Source organism: Bacillus rossius, chromosome 1 (assembly GCF_032445375.1).
Source record: "Bacillus rossius redtenbacheri isolate Brsri chromosome 1, Brsri_v3, whole genome shotgun sequence".
In the NCBI taxonomy this organism is placed as follows: Eukaryota; Metazoa; Arthropoda; class Insecta; order Phasmatodea; family Bacillidae; genus Bacillus; species Bacillus rossius.
The window spans coordinates 234964838-234985949 of record NC_086330.1 but is presented as its reverse complement, the minus strand read 5'-3'; the positions used below and the strand labels follow the sequence as shown (position 1 = coordinate 234985949).

The 21112-nt window shown below is 36.1% G+C and overlaps 2 protein-coding genes across 6 annotated transcripts in view; one reads left to right on the top strand and one right to left on the bottom strand.

Moving 5' to 3' along the window:
- LOC134527376 (uncharacterized protein C18orf19 homolog A) overlaps positions 1 to 6940 on the top strand; it is a 60918-nt gene extending 53978 nt beyond the window's left edge. For both annotated transcript variants that reach the window (XM_063360008.1, XM_063360010.1), the window contains exons 4-5: positions 5206 to 5394; positions 6604 to 6940. In XM_063360008.1, coding sequence (XP_063216078.1) covers positions 5206 to 5394; positions 6604 to 6722 — 308 coding nt within the window. In that variant the 3' untranslated portion in view covers positions 6723 to 6940. The remainder of the gene's footprint in view (positions 1 to 5205; positions 5395 to 6603) is intronic.
- Positions 1 to 21112, bottom strand: part of LOC134527374 (LIM domain-containing protein jub-like) — a 236814-nt gene that overhangs the window by 4413 nt on the left and 211289 nt on the right. For 2 of the 4 annotated variants that reach the window (XM_063360003.1, XM_063360007.1), the window contains one exon: positions 2793 to 3682. The exons of the other annotated variants lie outside the window; for them this stretch is intronic. In XM_063360003.1, coding sequence (XP_063216073.1) covers positions 3674 to 3682 — 9 coding nt within the window. In that variant the 3' untranslated portion in view covers positions 2793 to 3673. Of the gene's footprint in view, positions 1 to 2792; positions 3683 to 21112 lie in introns of those variants that run through there. 4 annotated transcript variants of the gene reach the window in all.

Sequence of the window (21112 nt, the reverse complement as noted above, 5' to 3'; positions counted from 1 at the left end):
CATCCATACAACTGAAGTTATTTACAAGTTTAAAAAAACAAATGTATTTCACATCATTAACTAGCTACTTTTTCATGTTCTGTGCTATTTTCCGCATCTCGTTAGTGGACTTGAAAGCCAGACCTGCAGATGTTCTCATTGTGCAATGCAACAGCGCATTTAACATTGGTGATTCCATTTATTATCTGTGAACAGTTTTAACCATCTTGAGATTGCTGAAAACCCTTTCCACAGCAGATTTTCTCCAGTTGCAGCACCACTCAAAGCCATTACTTTGTACAGATGAGTTTCAACATACTCAGATGGAAAGAACCTTCCTAACACTACAACCTGCCTAGTGACTGTCAGTTGATTCATCAAGCATCAGTGTGAAAAATGGTGTTTTCATTGCATAGGTAACATAATCTGCAGCTGATGTGCCCAAAGATTGAATAATTATCTGGCTAGTTTTATTGCGAGAAAATGAAAGTTTCTTGCGATTTCACTATCTGGAAACATTTGCGGGACAAGTTTCGTGAAATTATCACTGAGTTTCACAGATAAATTGTTTTCACAAACGAAGTTCGCCCATAACAGTTCCGCATCAATGATTTTGTTTGGTTTGGTTACAAAACTCGTCAAAGAATAACTCTGATCAGCAGCTCGTTGGTTTTTCGCATGAACGTACGTCTTCAAGCCGCCCTTGTCACGTTCAGTTCCGAGTTGCAAGTCGAACAAACGGCGGAAAATTCCATTTTGCCACGCCTAAACCATTTCAATTCTTGCTCCCATTCTTTACGATAACGCTGTTTATGAAGTGACCTGTCCGGCAAAGCCTTTCACTTTTTCTCCATCACAATCAGCTAAGACCAAAACTACTACTTAAATCACGTATGAAGTTTGTAAACAAATGCCGCACCTAAAACATTGTAATGGCAAAAAATACCAATGTTTACTGACGCCATGACACTTCTTAGCGTTTAACTCAACAAACAAAAAACATTTCCCCCTAAACCATAGATATTGTACTTCATGAAACGATATGTGGGAGTATATGTTTTTGGTTTGTGGTTAAACGATTGGAAGTTCCATGGCGCTACACCTAATGTGAATGTGTGCTTTACTGTTAGATGCTTGTATGGTTTGACAACTTCAAATAGGTAGTTGAATGTAAATATTTACACGAACGAAATTCAAATATGAAAATATCGTCGAAGCGTCGTAAATATCCGTGAATGTCGCCGTTTATCCGTTAGTCCGTTTTAAGCTTCAAATATCCGTGAAAACTGATAAAATCCGCGAAAACGGCAGGCCTGCGTTATTATCATTTATAGTCACAAAAAGAAATAATGACAACTCAGAAAATACACATGTGAATTTTGATATCCTTAGTTAACGCAGTGTTCATCATACCATAGAGGCACAAGAAAAGATTTACCCTACATATATTCAATCCTATGAAAAATAAAAGAATTTCATCATGGAATTTTTACTGTTAAATCTTAAATTTTAAACTAGCTCAATAAGGCTCTATAAACTTAAGGTTTGTTTGTAGGAAGTATTTACAGCAAAAACAAATATACATATACTTACGGTTATCTTATGTGTTAAATGTTTCATATTAATTTTGTTTTAATGTAACTTTTGGACTCAACTTTATTAAAAAATACTTAAAAGATAGTGCCACATTCATAATGTTATGGAAAACCAACAAAATGGTAAATATCTTTGATGCCATGTTTGTTCCAAAACAATTTTTCTGGCCAATAAATGGTAGGAATTTCTAAAGTTGCGATTACATTTTTTTACGACTATTCAAGTTCATAAAAAGTATTCCAGGACAGTTTCAATACCATAAAGTTTCCTTTGACACACCAACACGCTTAGTAAAATGAAAATCTCTTGATGTTTTCAAGAAAGTTAATATGCACGGGTGCAAATTGCCACACATGGGTCTGCTATATTGACGACATCAGCTTGTGACTATTTATGAGATTAAAACTGTGCTCAGTTAAATGTTAATATTCCAAAAACTTGGCATGTCAAATTAAAATTTCATTTGTTAAGTTAAACACTGTAATTGTAAACATATTGGCAAATATAGTTTGGGGGCATTGTAGCCTGAACACTGTGCACTGCTGCAGCTGTGCACTGTGCACTGTGCACTGGGCAGTTACCTCCATGCTGTCTGCTGTTCTCAGAGTTATGGTGTCTCCTGTTGGTCCAGCTGCCCGGGCCATCTCTTAAATTAAATAAATAATTACATGTGTGTGGTTAATACAGTGATATTGCACGTTTGGGACCACCACCATGCCAGGTTATCGATTTTGCCATTTCATCAAACGTCAGTATAGTTTTAAAGCAAACACTAAAAGTATTGGTATTTAAAACCAGTTATAATAAGCTGCTCCAAAGAAACGAAAATACAGATAAATCTGTTTTAAAAAAAGTTTCTATATCATTTTGCAGCAATGACTTGATGTAAGCTTTTGGACATACGCCATTGCTAAGCACATGTGTGTCTGTAGCAGAAAACTACAAAAAACCCAAAAGAAAAAAAACAAATTAAGGAAAAAATTGCTGTTAATAGGATATAAACACCATATAATATTCCATAACAGGAATATGGTCAACAAACAAAGAAAAACAAAGAAAAATGGACTAAGAGAACGAAAAAAAACCCACAAATGATAACAGCACAAAAATATTGAACCCAAAAAAATTCAGCACAACAGTTGAAACGAGACAAAAACACAACAAAACGAAAAAGACGAAACAAACACAATAGTTTTCCAAAAAAGAAACAAGCAGGCTTATTGGTAATTTCCAAATTCATTCGTCATTGTTGAATTTACATATAGGAATCTTACAATTTAGGTTTATATAGATAAAATATAAATTTTAAAACAAATTTCAACTGATTAAACACAAACTTATAGATGTTTTATAATCACATCAAGATCTCTGTTAAGCTAGATACACTGACTTAACTGTCTCTTATAGATTAGATGTTTGTAACCATGTCACATAAGTCATCTCGGGATGGACCAACCTCTTTATTAAGATCTTGATGAAATCATATTCAACAGCGAAACCTGCTGTAGTACTGCAAATAACTCCACTTCATCCAGGAAACCCGGTCTCAGGAACATCAGACAATCTCCGACACTCAACCAGGATCTTTTAGAACGTGGACTCGGAACTGGATTCATATTGCGATTCACCCCGATGTATCCAAGAACTACGTCTCTGCGGACTTCCGATGTCTTCTTTCAGCTGTGTGGTGGTCCTTGATCCAGTTCTCGTCGAAAATAGTTTCTTCTTAGAATTTTGAGACGTGTTGATTCAAGTGTTAGAATATTATATATTGTGCAGTCTTCTTTCCAAATTTGTTACAGCCTTGAAGCTCAGAGTCGACACAAGGATTACATCCAAATCTGATATCCAATTCTTGAGACAACGAAACACTTCACTTGATTGTTCAATATTGAGATCAAATCTGTTTTCGTTTATCCGTATTATTGGTTCATTTGGAGTTGATTTAGATGACAATTTTTATATCTTCTAGTGAACCTTCAAACTAAATCTTCTCAGAAGCATTACTGACTTACATCATGTCATAAATCAAACTAACAATCTAATTTGAACATTCTGTTTTAAATAAAACATTTAGGAAATCTCAAACTGCTTGGGACTATCCAACCTGAAAGTGACCAATCACAGCTGACGTTAGAAGTTCGTATCCATACAAAACTGTAGTATTAATTGGTATTTGCAATTCAGCCATCAAAGATGAAATATTGAAAAACAGTGTTTAATAAAACCAGAAAATAGAGAATAAACATACTTGCATTCAAAATATTGCAAAGAATTAAATATCATACATAAATTTAATATCGCTTGCAACTCTTTGCTGTGAAGGTGATATTCCTTCCTTCATACTGTAAACCATGAATCACTGTATGAAATGAAAACAGACTGTAACGCTAAACTCTGAGCGAACTAAAAAGGCCGTCAGTGCGGTAATGTGGTCTGGCTAACAGCCAGAATCCACTCAAAAATTCTGAATGCGAGCAGCTCAATTAGTGGTGGATCACAGAATGTGCCGAACCATAGAATGCCGGACTAAAGACCTATAACTGTAGGTAAAATAGGTTTATAATCTAATGACATATGTTTTAAATATGTAAGTTAGTATTTATATAGAAATTATATAAGTATATGTGTATTTGTTTTTTTATTTTTATAATGGAAAAAGTGGTAAGCGTTTAGGTGGTGGCTTAAGTTAAAAATAGTAGCTTGTTCACAATAAAATAAGTTCATCCACAGTACTGCTGTTGTGAGTAAATTCTGTTCACAGTAGGGCATTGTACACAACTCTAGAGTATGCACCAGTGATTCAGACGTAGAGAAATATATCAACAAATCTTATTGTAGGTTTGTGAGTATACTGTAGTTCTTTGACAGGGCAAAGTATATTTGTTTCTAATTAAAATAAAAATGTTTTCAGGATTCTGGTATATAATTTTTTTATTTTGAAATATAAAATTAAAACATATAAGGCTTATAAGCTATTGTAATTAGACTAAAATGCAGAATATTTGCTATTTAGTAAATTGATGAAATTCCAGTCGATTTTTTTTTTTACAAAATTGCAACGTAAACAGTATTGTTTATTTATGATGTAACATTTTCAGAGCAGATATTAAAAAAAAAAAAAATGTTACTAGACTGAAATATGTTGGATCTTTTTTTATTTATTTCAGGTCTGCCTTACAGTTTAAATTTATATTTGAGGTTGACATACATTGGAGGGTAACATACATTGGAGTTTGTCTTAAATTTCAATATCATATTATGTTTGAGGTCACCTTATATTCAATGTTGCTTTAAATTCAAAGTCATTTTATATTCAGTGTCACCCACATTTTATTATTTGTATAATTATATTTTCTTGGTCAACTGGTATGACAAAATGGATATAATGCTCAAAATAAATTTAAAAAACTGACATTGATAGTTTGCTTACGTAGATAGTTGGATTCCAAACTAGTACAGTATTTTAGGCTCTCAAACATTTATTTAGTGCTGATATTATTTCATTAATATTTTTCATTGAAATAGAAAATAAATGTTTCAGCATCAATTGCACTACCAAATATTTAAGTACTTTAGGTACTCTTAAGTTTTACTTGTGCCTTGATCATTTTGCCAATGTAATTTCAGGTGGCACAACTTTGTCCATAAACTACCTGAGGAAGTGGGGCTACATAAAACCTATTCCTCCACGGGAAAAACTCAAAGAAATGTACGATGAGAAAAAAGAAAATCTTATGGAGCGGAAGGATGCCATCATCAAAGAGACAGCGGAGCAGCTCAAGGAACACAAAGAGAGCTTCATGAGAAGCTACCGAAGTAAGAAATGATTGCAGGGAACTCTTGAAGTAAAATATATGGAACTCTTCATGTCTTTGTAAGAGATAGGCAGTGCAAGCCAACAAGTGTGTTAATGTTGTGAGTGGGTCGTGGCTATTGAGTGTCTTAATGGTGCGGTGTTTCAGTTTGCAGGTAATACAAAAATGCATATATGTTTGTTTATATGTCAGTATGGAGAAAGGGGGGAATCTTAATATATTAAATTTTATGCATTATTTTATATTTATTAATTTGAAAGTTGAAATTAAGCAAATGTGAATTGTTATGAACACAAAGAAAACTCTTACTTAATTTATTATAAATGCAGTAAATATTTGTTTCTCATTACAATTTTTTTGTGAAATAATTTAAAAGAAAACAAGTTTTGTTTAAAATTTGTAAAATATATTTTATACCATTATGTAAACATTATTTACACTTGTGTTTCTATGACTGCAGTGCTTTTGTTCCTTCATAGTTAATTAAAATATCTTTGAACATTATTTCTGTCTTTTATTTTGAATAATTTTCTTTTGGGTATTATTTTATATTAAAAGCAAAACTAAGTTGCATTACTGCTTTAGAAATAAGGCTATTTATTTATTTATTTCATCAGTCACAATAATTAATACTTTTTCATTTCTTGCACAGTATACTCTTTGTTCTACTTAATTATTCATGCCTGATTTTGGTGTATTATTCCTTATGATTGCTTTGTTCAGACTTAAATTATAATCTTCTAGTGCTGTGGTCTAGCCTGTAATCATTGACAATTAAGCATGATGATTATGTTAAAATTGTGGCAGAAAATTAATTTATTTTTAGTTGGGGTTCTTAGGTGCTGTTTTAGTGTCAGGGGTTCCGTAGGACTGCTGCGGTGATGGGGAAATTTTAAATGCAGCTGTAAACTTGAACTAACGAGTGGTGTATTCAAGAGAGGGCACACGATAATTGAAATTGTACAACATTTTTTTTATGTTTGTCTCAAAATTGATCCATTTAGTTCATTGAATACATGTAGATTTTGTTTGCTAGTAACATTTTGAAGTGGAATTACAAATCGGGAGTATAATTAATGCTAGGGGTGTGCCACTCCCTTAAATACGACCTCAATACCAGCTGTCCAGCTGTGCTAGAAACTATATTTATTTGTTAGTAGTACGTCTCGCCCACATTATTAGTGGAGATCTTATGTTTTGTTGGACTCAGGAAGGCCGAGCCGATGCCATCACAGAAGAAGGAAACGGATGCCTCTACCAAGAATCGTCCGGAACCAACTCCTAATTGCTGATTTTTGTCCCCAGTATGTGACGAGAAAGACCATGTGAATCATCGCTGAATAAAAAATTTAAAAACATTTTTGGGGTTAAATGTTAGTGTTTGAGCATCAGTTGTGGCATAAATCCTTCGAGAATGAGTAAACTGTTCTGCTGTCCAGCAAAATTCAATATATTATTGTGGATTTATAAATATAAATGACATTGCCTGTGTGTGTTACGGAGCTGTTGTCGTTTAAGTATTCCTTGTGATAAATCCTTAACTGCAACACTGTATTTTTTTTACACAAACAACTGCTGAGAAATTCATTAACAGGTTCTTTAGTAAATCTACCATTTGCATGCTTTTATATGATTTAGGTTGCTTGTGTGCTGTGTACAGTTCTATATATGTATACATCTGTTGCTGGTCATAGTTGAATTACACAGCTAGTCTATACAATAGAGGTGTCAGAATGTTTCTCATTTGAGGAGGGGCATCATCTTGTATATTTTTAAAACTTTTTTTATTATTAATTTTTTTTAAAGACTTATTGTAGTCAGTAGTGAACTCAGTTTAAGTTAACCATACATTAACTTTTAAACTCACTGGAAGTAATATGTGTGGGTTGCAAAAAAAAAAAGCCTTACAATAATTTATTAGTTGTTACTAAAAGTATAGCTGTCTAGTTATTAAATTACAAACTCAAAATGAAACAAGAATTTGTTGTTATAAATGTGATATGTATGTTATTATTTTTAATGTTTATGAAGAAACTAAACCCACAATAACGAAACTGTAATAAGTACTAGTTGTGGTTCAAGGTTAAAGTTGTATCTATATGTAAAACAGATTAATGCATGAGGGGAAACCTAATCACAGTTAATATTGGATATTGAGTATCCTGTTCAGCACAGTAATGGTTATAAAAAATTGAATTTTTACTGGAAAAAAAAATTTAACTTTAATTTTTATTTGGGTAAACAAAATATGTCTCATTATACAGGGTAATTATAAAGTCTGTGAAACATTTGAAAAAATCTGTACAGTGAAATGGCTAAGAATTATGTAACAAATTATATACCAAGTGAAAGAAAAACTCTCAAAGGTTTTTTTTCCACTAGTTATAAATGTTCTATGTGTCTACCTTGCATCACACAATACACATCTAATCGATAGTCCAATTCTGCACATACCCGACCCAGAATATCAGGAGTGATGGTAAGAGCAGCTGCTACGATGCAGTGTCTCAATTCGTCAAGGTTCTGTGGTAGAGTTGGAACATAAACACTATCCTTGATGTATCCCCACAAGAAAAAATCGCTAGTTGTCAAGTCCGGTGATCGTGGTGGCCACGGGAGTAGCACTTGGTCAGCGGCCGCCCCACGGCCCATCCAGCGATGTGGCAACGTCTCATTCAGATAATCTCGTACCGCATTGTGGTAATGAGGTGGAGCACCATCTTGTTGGAAGATGAAGTCCCTGCTATCAGCTTCAAGTTGTGGCATAAGCCAAAATTGCAGCATGTCGAGGTAGGTGATACCAGTGACAGTTCTCTCAGCGAAGAAGAGGGGGCCATAAACTGTCTTGTTTGACATGGCACAGAACACATTAACTTTTGGCGAAGCTCGGACGTGTTCGAGAGTTGCATGTGGATTCTCTGTCCCCCATATGCGTGTGTTGTGTCGGTTGACTCTTTCTGAGAGATGAAAAGTGGCTTCGTCACTGAAGATTAATTTGCTTGCTAAGTCATCGTCTTCAAGACGGTTCTGCATGGCAATGCAGAACTGCAGTCGGAGCAATTTGTCATCGTGGCTGATGACTTGCAGAAGCTGCAATTTGTACGGCTTCACTCTTAATCGCTTACGAAGAATTTTCCACACTGTTGGCTGAGGGATATTCAATTCTGCACTAGCCCGATAAGTTGACTTCTTGGGACTCCACACCATCACGTCCCGTACACAATCCACTGTCTGTTGTGACACGCCTGGCCGACCCGACCGTTTTGCGTCGCACAAACAGCCATCTTCCTTGAATTTCTTGTACCACTGGTGGTGTTTTGTTAAACTTGGCACGGAAAGCTCTTTGGACACTCACTACCGATTCGCTACAGGCGTATTCAAGCACACAAAAGGCTTTCTCTGCCTGGTTCGCAGCCATTTTCAGCAACTACATGCACTAGCGCCCCTGTCGGTTGTTTTTTAAAATTGCTTTTTGGCGCTACATTCAAAAAATCTTTGAGAGTTGTTCTTTCACGCGGTATATAATTTGTTATGTTATTCTTTTCCATTTCGCTGTACCGGTTTTATGAAATGTTTCACGGACTTTATAATTATCCTGTATATCCCATCGGTTGCATTTTGATGAAACATCCATGTTAAATTATTTGACATCACTTTCCCATTAACAAAATTAAATTTTACCATTTTTGCAAAGCTTCATCAAGTTAAAAAGACTTAATCTGACAAAAACCTGAATAAGCTAGTAAAATCAATATTTAAGTTAACTGCTACCCATATATGACGGTATGACAGATGCTGGAAATGCTTTTGTACTTGACTAGATATAATTTCTGCATCTATGGCAGTTAAGTGGCTTTAAGTGCAAGTGACAGTAGCAGTAAACATGCACAACGAACTGTATGGCAAGAAGCACAAGTTACAATTTACATGCCTGTTGAAAGCTTAAGTAACTGTTTTTTTTTCTTTCTGTGTGTAACTTAATTTTATGCAGTAAAACTTCAGTAATGTTTATTTTAAATTTATGTGGCTCGTTTGTAAAAAAGGTTATGCCACATAAGTTTCTACTTTATGGCATACAAGAACAGAAATATACAAAATGTCTACAAGTACCTGGTAAACTTTTTATTAAAATTTATTTCATTATTTTATCTCGAAGGGTCACTTTTTATACTCATGCAGACTTCAACACAATGGGAATGAAATAGATGTGAAGCATCAAAAAACAAAAACCAGTTAGGAAAAGGCTGCTGGAAAATAAACTTTCGTAACTTCCAGCTGTGTTATAATTTATTTTGGGCCTTTTTTAGTGACTTTCGTGACCAGTCCTTTAGTTTGATTTATTTGTTATGACGTGAATGATCTCTAAACTGCCTGATATAAAATGTCTACTAAATTATTAATAGTGAAAAAATAAAAAAAAATGAAAAATTTACCTCCTTAAAATATGTAATTAGAGACATGAACTTTTCGCGATCGCGAATTTTCGTCGCAGAAATGCGAATTTCATCGTTTTGATGGGTTTTCGCGAAATGTTAACAATTTTGGAATCTATTCATGAAATTTGAAGTTTGAAAATCATTTCTATTGAGGTTATTTTTTTTCATAACAGAACTGCTGCACGGAAATGACGTTTATTTAATAATCACAGAATAAAAAAGCACGGCAAACAATTAAAATTAATGAGGCATCCAACAAAAACATACTTCATATTAATTGAATTGAAAATGAAAACCGTCACCCGAGTGTGAAACGTAACTTACTAACGTAAGCGTACTGTGCCCTATCGGCGTCGTAGTACATACTAACCACAAAAGAGTGCATTCAGGGCTTTCAAATGTATTTTACTTGGCTAGAGACAGAGAGCGCGCTGTGCATGCAAAGAGAACAATCGATATCACGCTACGTTCACGATCTCTATACAGGCATCAACGTAACCAAACATTTATGATGTTGATGCCAGAAGAGCCTGGCTGGATTTTCATTCTCATACGGCGACAAAACAGATAATTTTATGAAGATTGAAATTGTGTTTGAAACTGAATTAACACATAGCAAATTTTTTTTTCTGTTAAATAATTAAACTGTAATACTCTAACTTACAATGCAATGGATTTCAACTTCGTATCATTCGGGAAATAAAGTTTTTGGACGTAGTCTTAAAATGGGAGGGAAAAAAAAGTTTATCTAATGGAAAAATGAGATTCAAGGTAAATTTTTTAAAAATTTTATTTTAAAACTTCTGCCTTTGTAATGTTTCACTGCAAAGTGCAAACGTGAATAACCTGTTAACTAATCAGCAATAGTTACCTTTTACTGATCCCTATGGATGCTGTATTTTTAGGGCTGCGTTATTAATTTTTTGAATTCCCTTAACGTTTGTGTGAAAGGTTGGTGTTACTAGGCTCGTCACATATAATTACTTGTTTTGTTACAAGTTGTGATTGCAATTTCGTGTATGGTAGAAATCGGCAGAAATGCTGAAAGTTGTAGTCTGCCTTGACTTGAGCAAATGAGTTCTCTGCTGAAGGCTTTCATTCCAGTGACAGAAAGATTTTGTTTTGTAACTAAGTTCTGTAACGCATGTGTGAGTTGGGAAAGAAGAGACACTGTAGTAAAACATATAAAAAGTGAAAAGCTTATCAATAATAAAAGAATTTCAAGTGCAAAAAAGGCTATCCTTCAGCAAACAATTGGAAGCATTTTCCAGATTGTTAACAAAAGAAAAGATGCAGCGGATAATTTTACACTCAAGACTACAACAGCATTTATGAAGGCAAATATTCCTCTTGAGAAACTACAGGAACCTAGCATCAGAGATTGGATGCATGAATTTGTTGAAGGTTAGTTGTAAATATGTTTTTTGTCGAAAATTCTTCTACAGCCTCTACAGATCAGGCCGTTTGTATTTACTAATTATTGCAAATTGGGTTTGACATTTACAAATTGTTACAAGCCAACAAATACTAGCATCATTTTTTATCTCTTTCACTAATAGTAGTATTAAAATAGCTACATTTATTGGGGATTATTTTTCAGGGGCTGGAGATTTACCAACAGTCAAAACATTGAGAGAAAAGTACGTACCAATAGCAGCTGAGGAAAGATTTGCCACCATTAAAGCTGAAATTGCTGGAAAATATCTAGCGGTTTTGGCTGATGAGACCACAGACAAGAGAGGGAAGTGCGTCTTTGTTGTACTTTTCCGCCTCATGGAACCAAATGCGTCTCGGAAAGTTTTTCTTGCTGGTGTTCATTTCCTAGAAGCTGCCAATTCTACCCATTGTTCCAGAGCTGTGCTAGATTCTTTGAAAAAGTATGATGTTAGCTACGATTCAGTAGTTGCTTTCGTCAGTGATGGGGCTCGTTATATGGCCAATTTTAGTGACTGTCTCAAAGTCATTCTGGGTGACGAAGTATTGCATGTGCAGTGCTGGGCTCATAAGCTCTGCATTGTAGGCAATATCTGGCCGAAAGTTTGTACTGAACTCAACAATGCAGTTGTTAAGTGCAAGGCAGCGTTTCAGAATACTAGGAAACGCAAACATCTTTACACAGTTTCTGACAGAGAAATATTCAGGCACCGACAAGAAAATTTGTCAGTTTCCTGTTCCAGTCCTCACTAGCTGGAACAGCTGGTTCAAGTCAGTGTTGTATGTTTCTGAGTATCTGACTGACATAGTTGAGTTTTTCAGTTCAAACGAAATGCAAAACTCACCAAATGCGGGAGTACAGTTTTTCAATGCTATTCCGAAGTCAGATATTCAGAAAGTACACATCCAAGCTGTGTTTGTTCGAGAACATGCTGCACAGTTGATGGAACTTATGGACTGTCTGGAGGGGTCTTCATATCCAACCAGCCATATTCTTTGTGGTAAACTTTCAAAACTGAAAGATGGTTTTTCAGTAGCATCAAATGGGATTTTTGAATCTGAAACTGCTACTTTACTAGAAGATTTAGGAAACAAAGTTCTACAGGCCGAAGTAAAGCAGACACTCCAGCGTACTGCATCACTTTCCATGGATAAGCTACAAGAGCAAATGTCAAGAGATCCTTTAGGAAGACATTTGAAGTGGTGGGAAAGCTGTTCAACCCTTCTAGTGTTGTCCTCAATGACGTGAACAGCAGCTTGGTCACATCATTTCAAACCCTTCTTGGCATGAAACTTACTGTCTTGACACCATCCGACATTGCTTGTGGTTACACACGATTTAAGGAAATCGTTAAAGTAGAGGCAGAATAGAAACAGCCTGATGTTGTAGAAGTGCTTCTTTCCATGAAGCATGACTTTCCTGCTTTTGTTTGTACTGCACTGAGAGCTGTTTGGCTGCCATGTTCGAACGTTGACAGCGAGAGGTGTTTTTCTTCCTATGGTACAGTTGTGACAGATAGGCGGCACAACTTACTGGAGGAAAACACAGAGATAATAACTATGTTTTCTTTTGACCAGTCTTAGTGACATTTCTAAACTTTTTGCTGGCAAAAAAAACAGTTTCAACAAAAAATTTTTATTCAAGCTCATCATTGATTAAGATTCATATCAGTTTGATGTGTACATGTATTTTGTGTTGTGTCAGTTTAAGGGTGTTCAATAATATTACAGTGTTTAAGTGACTTATTAGTGGCAAAATAATGTGTACAGAATTAAAACACTGCTTAAATATGGATCTGTGCTGAAAGATAAGTTAGTGTTTTATTGTAAATAGTCGGCTTTTAGTGACGTGAGAGCATAATATTTTTTCACCGCTTTTCATGTTTTTTTTTAACACTTTTTAGTTTTTGTTTTACCACTTTTGACTAATTTTATTTATTGAAAAGTTCATGTCCATAGTAATAATGTAAGGTTTTTGGCATGGAAGTACAATTTACTTGTCTTCATTTAGGGTTATATTTTATTAGAAAAATCCAGGGACTGGAAGTAACGTGCTACTAGTAACGACGTTATTTGTAACAGTTACTTTTTATGGTAACGATCGTGGTAATGCAATATATTAAGTTTTCAGTAACTGTAACTGAATTACATTTTTCTGCCTTAAAGTAACGATAATTGTCGTTACTTCTTGCGTTACATTTTTTAAATGTATTTCTTATTGAACGAACAACGATTTGTTGATTTTTTCAATCCCAGACAAAAATCCCGACAAGCATATTATTTGCGATGGTATTTCTTGTACTTGTAAAACTGCTGTTGGCAAGCCTGCGCTCGTATTTTGATTGTCATTTATTTAATATTTGCGACATGCGGCTTTACTGCTGTTCTGTTTAATTAATTAACCTACCTGTGTACATGCGCGAAAGCAATGATAGAATCTAATGAAGCGACAAGCCGAGAAAGCAGTCCAGAACTTTTGTTGCCGTGGCCTTCGTATTCTAATTATTTCAAAGTTCGGTCGAGTGATCAAAATAACTTTATTGTGAAGTGCTTGTTGTGTGGTGCTGCGAACAATAAGATGATCCGAACGAACAAACATTTAATTATTTTGTAGTGTGAACTAATTACTCAATGTAATTTAAGACCTAATTTAAAAATTTTCAGTTTAAATAAACATATATCTTTACTAAACACAACATGTTTTATTAGCTTTTAATTATAACAATATTACATAATCACATTTTTAGTTTTTCACAAAGTAACTGTTAAAGTAACTTACAGTTACTTTTCTCAGAACTGTAACTGGTTTATTTTCAGTAGTGTAACTTGTAGTTGTAACAGGGTTACCTTTCTAATGGAGTATTTGTAACTGTAACTGAGTTACTTTTTAAAAGTAACTTTCCGGTCCCTGGAAAAATGTGAGTTTACAGATGATTTTTTTTCTGTTTTTGTGTGAAGCGCACATATGGGTAGGTGGTAAATCTGCTGGGGTAATCCTAAATGTTCAAAGATTGAAGCAAATTAATTTTTTTTAATGTATTCTTGTTGCTAACTTCTTAAAACCCCATTTTTGCATTCTCTGAATTAAGTTTTCCTGAAATCAACAACATTTTCTAAAGTTCCCATTTACGTATGTGTTATTAAAAGTAATAGATTTCTTTCCCTCAAATCATATTGTGGAAATTATTCCTGCGATTAACGTATGGTACAAGACGTAAAAACTGAATTTTATTTATATAAAACTTTAAGAAATTCTCGCATTAAATACAGGGAAATGTTCCAGTCCTGCCATTTTCTCCATAAGATGTAGAATTTATGTCATTGTTTTCCAGGTATGAAGTTTCCCAGAAACTTAGTTTTCTGTATAAAATGTTTTTTAATGCCCAAAATTATTATTTATTAGGAAATTACTACTATATACTTCTTTAATTAACAATAATACGAAGTAGCTTGATGTATAAATTCTCTTTTTATGACACATTTTTAATTATCTGTTCCTTTGTGCTACTGTTTAGCGTGTATGGAAATGTAGTATGCGCTAGTTGGCATCATGTTTGTTGATTGCAAGCAGCACACACACTGTCTCGTGTTCAGAAAACTATAGTTGATAGCCTGTACTTTCTCTTTTTTAGCATGTACAATGATGATGATGATGATGATAGTTATCGGTACAGTACATTAATTCCATCTTGCGTTTGTTGTCAGTTTATATTAATTTGGTATTTACCATTAATATGGTGTCAACTAAATGTGTAATTAAACACAAAATTAGAATATTTGTTTGATGTGTAATTCTTTTTGAAAACGTTTTCAAACACACAACCTCAATTATTTGTATGTTTTTAATCAAACCTTATTGTACTAGCACACATTAAAATTTTTTGATAGGAAATTTTAACTTTTTTTTAATGTGGTGTATTTTCGGAATGCCTTGAGTAGTGATAGTATATTGTAGGCTAGCATTCTTTTAATTTTTTTTTAATGTAAAATATTTGTTAAAGAAGGAATACATGCAGGAAATGTATTAGATGAGTTTTAAATTTTTATATCAATTTACAGTTCCCCCTGAAAAGTGTAAATAAGGGATTCTGCTGTACATATTAGTTGAGAATCTAGAATTTGAGTCATATTCATTAAAAAGGTGAAGGTTTTCAAACTGCACAGCCAGCTACTTCGACCCCGACAGAAGAGGCGGAAACAAAGGAGAGGCGTCCTGTACCAACACCCACAGCACCCCCAACAGCTGTTTTCAGAGGGGAAGGACGAAATGATGCCTTTCCACGGGTTTGACGAGGCCGTCAGGGAGGGGAGGGGGGAATCCGGCACACACCCTGTCCCCCACCCTGATAATCTGGGAACTGGATGAAGCACCATCACGCTCGGAGACACCTGATGAAGACAAATCCTGGTGGCCCCTACACCTGTCACTGACAGATGCCACTCTTCGCATGACCGTCGAAGAGCCACCGGAGCCCACCACAGACGACACTTTAGCTGTGCGGGGGGCGGTGGAGGATGAGGCACCCACCCCCTCACCCCGCTACAACTTCCAGCCGTGTCAGGTGGCATGACACCCGTGGCCTGGCCCCAGTCTCTTCCGTTCGCCGTGCAGGGTAAGACGCATCTCAGCACCTCATCAACTTCAACTATTGCTCTCAACTGATCCGTTATCATCAGTCATCTGAATTATTTCAAACCTTTTTTAATTAACCTTCGAGGCCTACCCCGGAGGCAGACTGTGTAACTTAACTAATTAAAGCTCCCCGGAGTGTTTTGTATTATTTGCAAGCTTGCACTTTCGGGGCCAGTCCACGCTGCGTCCTAGTCAGCATGAAAGCTGGACTACTTGCTGTTTTTTGTACACATTGTCAGTGTACATGTTGGTGGCGGGGCGCCTCATGACCCTACTAGCAGTCGTCTTCGCCAGTAACATAGCGTGCCCGCCGCTGAGAGCGGGCCGGTGAGTTCTAGTGTATCCTCCCAGGGGGAAGTCGAGCCTAGCTCTACATGAGTCACGTCACGGCCCTAGGACAGAGTCAGTAGCCGGGTCCATGTGCCCATCCACGTGGTGGCACCCAAAGTCTACACGTAAGCCGATCCAAAAACCCCTCCCATAACAATAGAATGTTCAAATGGTACAGTAAAATCTTACAGATCTCAAGAAACCAAGAAAGAATATCAAAAGCAGAAAAGTGTACAAATGTACCTAAACTAAGTACGACTTGTTAATTCTGGAAATACAATAGGAGTTCTATCACTTCATGCAGACCTGCCAACATTCAAATTAAAAAAATCATGAGGTCCTCGATAAAAATTTTCAGGCCCATAAATACAGATTAGATATAAAAAACAACAAATGAGAATCTTTAAATTTAAGTGACATACCTGTACATATGTTACATGGTCTCTGCTTCAAAATTTATTTCAACAAATTATAGGTTGCAGATTTAATTTAGTTGAACATAATTTAGCGCTGTCGTGTAGTGATCATGCAGGGCCACAACTAAAAAAGATGTAAAATAACATTCTGCTCGTGTAACACTATTATCACTGTTCACAGCAAAATTAATTTTTTTATTGGGAGCAATACACTTCACGTGTTAGTTGTGTTTTTTTGTAGCGACATGTTTCACAATGTCTCCTCTTCCACTATGCGAGATAGAAAAATCAGCACGGCACACGCTACAAAATGCAAAATTTCTTCCTTTACGTGACTCGAGTATTGATGGAAACTCGTTACTGTAAGATTTCGTAAAACTTGTTTTGTAACTTTTACAAACTAAATCTTGGGGCCCTGAAAAATCGTGAGGAAACACTATTTTGGCGTGAGGGCGTGAGATGGACATTAAAATCGTGAGCCTCACACCAAAATTGTGAGAGTTGGCAGGTCTGCTTCATGTACAAAAGGGGACCCAAAAAAAAATTGAAGTTTTATCATAAAAAATTTATTTGTTACCTTTTTTACAATATTCCTTCAGTCACCTTCAAAGTACTCTCAATTAGATGTGATCCACTTGTCAAGTCTTTTTTCCCGCTGTTGAAGCACCTCTGGAACTCTTCAACTTTGACATCCTCCAGTAAACTTTGTGAAGATGTTTTTACTGCCTCCACATAATCAAAACGCTTCTCTTTTAGATTTTTCTTCATTCTTGAGAACAGGAAAAAGTCTGGTGGATACGGAGCATGGGGAACGACAGACCACCCATGAGAGGTCAAATAGCGGATCACTTGTAGAGCTGTGTGTGTGAGAGCGTTGTGGTGATGAAGGAACCAGTCACCTGATCGCCAAAGTCCCGGACGTTTCCTTCGCACATCCTCTCCCAAATGTCTTGAAACTTCCAAATAAAAGTGCTGGTTAACAGTCAAGCCAGGCGGAAAAAATTCCCGGTGCACAAACCCACATAAAAAAAGACAATGTCATCTTAACATTTGATTTCACTTGTCTTGCTTTTCTTTGGTTTGGGGGAGTTGAGAGTCTTCCACTGGCTTGACGCTTGCTTGGTTTCTGGGTCTTACCCGTAACACCAACTCTCATCACTATGACTTTGATCAAACAGTTTGGATTACTTTCAATTTCTTTTTTCAAGTACTGGATAAAATTCAATCAAATGTCCCCCCCTCCTGTGTTTGAGGAGAGGTGAGGAACAAAATTAGCAGCGAAACTTTTCATTTGCAAATCCTCTGTCAAAATCTGCTGGCATGACCTCCAACTCACTTCTGTCTTCTGAAATTTCATCTATAGTGAAACGACAATTCTTGTTGATTTTTGACGTGACAACGTCTAATAAATCTATGAACGCCGGCTGCACGCACAAAAAAGTGTCCCACTACGGATGTCCCACTACGGATGTGTGTTAATTTTACACTTTGTGACAGCGAGTTTTAACTTCTATTGCATAGTAGCAAAGGTTCCATCTTGTACTAATCTTAGTATCACTGCGCATGCGCAACTATAGGGTGTACAAGAGCACAGTTAACACAATATAAACACACTGTACCATAAACAAGTACATTAAATATTTCACACCCCCTCTCAATTTCAAGTCCTCAGCAAGATTCACCAATAAATTTAGTCTTCTGTAGTCATTACTCATTTGCTATGACTCAAATACTTAAAGTAATCATAACTTGAAATTGTATACATAAGTTTGCTAAAGATAAAAAAAAATTATATACGTAATGACAGTTTTTTTTTTAATGTATATTAAAAAAAATTCTCTTATTAAACTAAACCAAGATACTGTCGGCACTGTATGAATTTTTGCTTTCCCATTGGTTTAGTGAAGAAGTCTGCTATATTTCTACCAGATTCCACATACTCAATATTTATCATTTGTCTGGCTACTATATCTTTAAGAAAATGATACTTTATGTCAATGTGTTTAGATCGTCGTGTGTTCTCATAGTTGCTTGACATGTGAATTGCACCCTGGTTGTCTACTAACAATGAGCCCTGCACTTGCACTCTTGTGTCTTCAACAAACTCTGATAGGAGACCTTTCATAAAAAGAAGTTCAGTTGCTGCCATGCTACATGATGTATACTCTGCTTCTGCGGTACTTAAAGCTACAACTTGTTGTTTTCTTGAGCACCAAGAAACCGGGTTGCCACAGTGTAATGTTACCATGCCACTGACACTCTTCCTATCCACCTTGTCTCCTGCCCAGTCTGCATCTGTGTAGGTAGTTATTTTTGTGAATTCATCAGGATTTCTCTCGTACACTAATTTCTTGTCCCTTGTTGCCTTCAAATACCGGAGTACTCTTTTTGCAGAGGTCCAGAGGGTTCTGTTTGGCATATCTAGATATCTGCTAAGGAAAGATGTAGCAAAAACTATATCCGGTCTTGAAGTCTGCGATAGATAAATCAAACTGCCTACAAGTTCCCTATATGGCACATCTATTATAGGCTCTGACTCATCTACATCTATCCTATCTTCCATTGGAGTGTTGCATCCTTTACAATCTTGAAGATTGAATTTAGCCAACATCTTATCAATGAGTTCACCTTGGCTGATTTCTATCTTATCTGTGGATATTTCTATGTCAGTTCCAAGGAAATGCTGTACACTACCCATATCTTTGGTGAAGAATTCCTATTTCAGTTTCTGAGCAACCTCTTCCATTTTGCATTTCTCTCTAAATAACAGGATATCATCAACCCATATCACAAGCCTAACACCTTCACCCACATACAGGCATACATCGTACTTTGATCTTCTTAGACCGATGTCTTCCGTAAACTGATTGAATCTTTGATTCCAGCACCTAGGTGATTCTCTGAGACCATATAACGGTCGTTGAAGCTTCAGTACTGGTTCTCCTTTCACTCCTTCAGGTCTGTGAATGTATATATCCTTATCAAGGGTCCCATTGAGAAAAGCTGTGGGAACATCCATTTGTTTTGTGTCCCACTGTTTTTGCAGTGCACATGACAGGACTAACCTAATGGTGGACAGTTTTGCCACAGGCGCATACACATAATTTGTATTTTCTGTTTGGTAACCTCTGGCCACCAACCTTGCCTTTTTTGTTTCATCCGATTTAGTCGTAAATACCCACTTAGTTTCAATTGGTGTTGTACCATGTGGTGGATTTTTAACTGTTGTCCACGTCTGAAAACGGTCATGTGCTTCCAGTTCCTTCTCAACTGCTTTTCTCCAGTCATCACTCCTTTCCACAGCTTCTTTGTAAGACTGAGGCTCACTTCCACTTAGGAAGCAATAATTCATGTAATACAATTCAAAGTTGTCTAGATGTCTTGGTTTTGATATTTTTCTCTTTGGTTTTTTAGCATCTACCTCTTCGTTATCAAAACCATGAAAATCTTCATCTTCATTGGTGCTGTCATCCTTCGATGTCACATCATTCACCACTTCTTCATTTTCTATGTTCTCCCTGGACATCTGTTCTCCAACCACACCATCTTTATAATGTATTCCTTCTTTCGCTTTTTCTGTAACTCTGTCTTCATTATCTAGACTGCTTTCTTTCACATTGTAGGTGGTATTGGTCTCATCAAATGTTGCATCTCTGGAGATTACAACCTCATCTGTAAGTGGATCCCATATTCGATAACCTCTAGGACTGTAGCCCACCATTCTTCCTGGCCTTGCTCTAGGTTCCAGTTTATCCTGTTTTGGTAGTTTCACCCACCATGCTTTTGCACCAAATACCCTCAATTTATGAAGATCAATTTTTCCCAAAAATATATCTGCTGGAATACCTTCGTGAAGTGCTGCAGTTGGTGATCTGTTTAACTGGTAGGCTGCTGTCCGAATTGCTTCCCCCCACAATTGTTTGGGTAGATTGGTCTCGACAAACATGGTTCTGACCTTATCCAGTAGTGTCCTATTCAGTCTTTCGCATTTCCCATTACTTTGGGGAGAATATGGTGCCGTACACTCCAGTTGTATACCCTTAGTCTTCCAAAAGTTTTTCAACTTTTCACTCTTAAACTCACCACCATTATCACACCTCACACGGTTGGTACAGTTCCAGTTCGCTCCCAACTTAGACTCAAGGTATCTTTCAAAGTCAATCAAATTATCAGCAGCTTCACCTTTGTTTTTTAACAAATAAACCACACAAAAATGTGAATAGTCATCCATGATGGTTTGGTAATATTTTTCACCTTTACTGGTTGGGGTGCTTACAGGTCCACCAATATCAGTATGGAGAAATTCACCAATCCTAGTTGACTGTATGGATGAGCTCCGAGGAAAAGGTTGTCTACTGGCTTTACCCTGACGGCAAGAATCACATACTTAATCTGAAAAAGGGAGACCCATCAACTTCAGTCCTTTCCTGTTTAAATTCCCAAGCCTCCTATGCCATAGGTCATCTATTG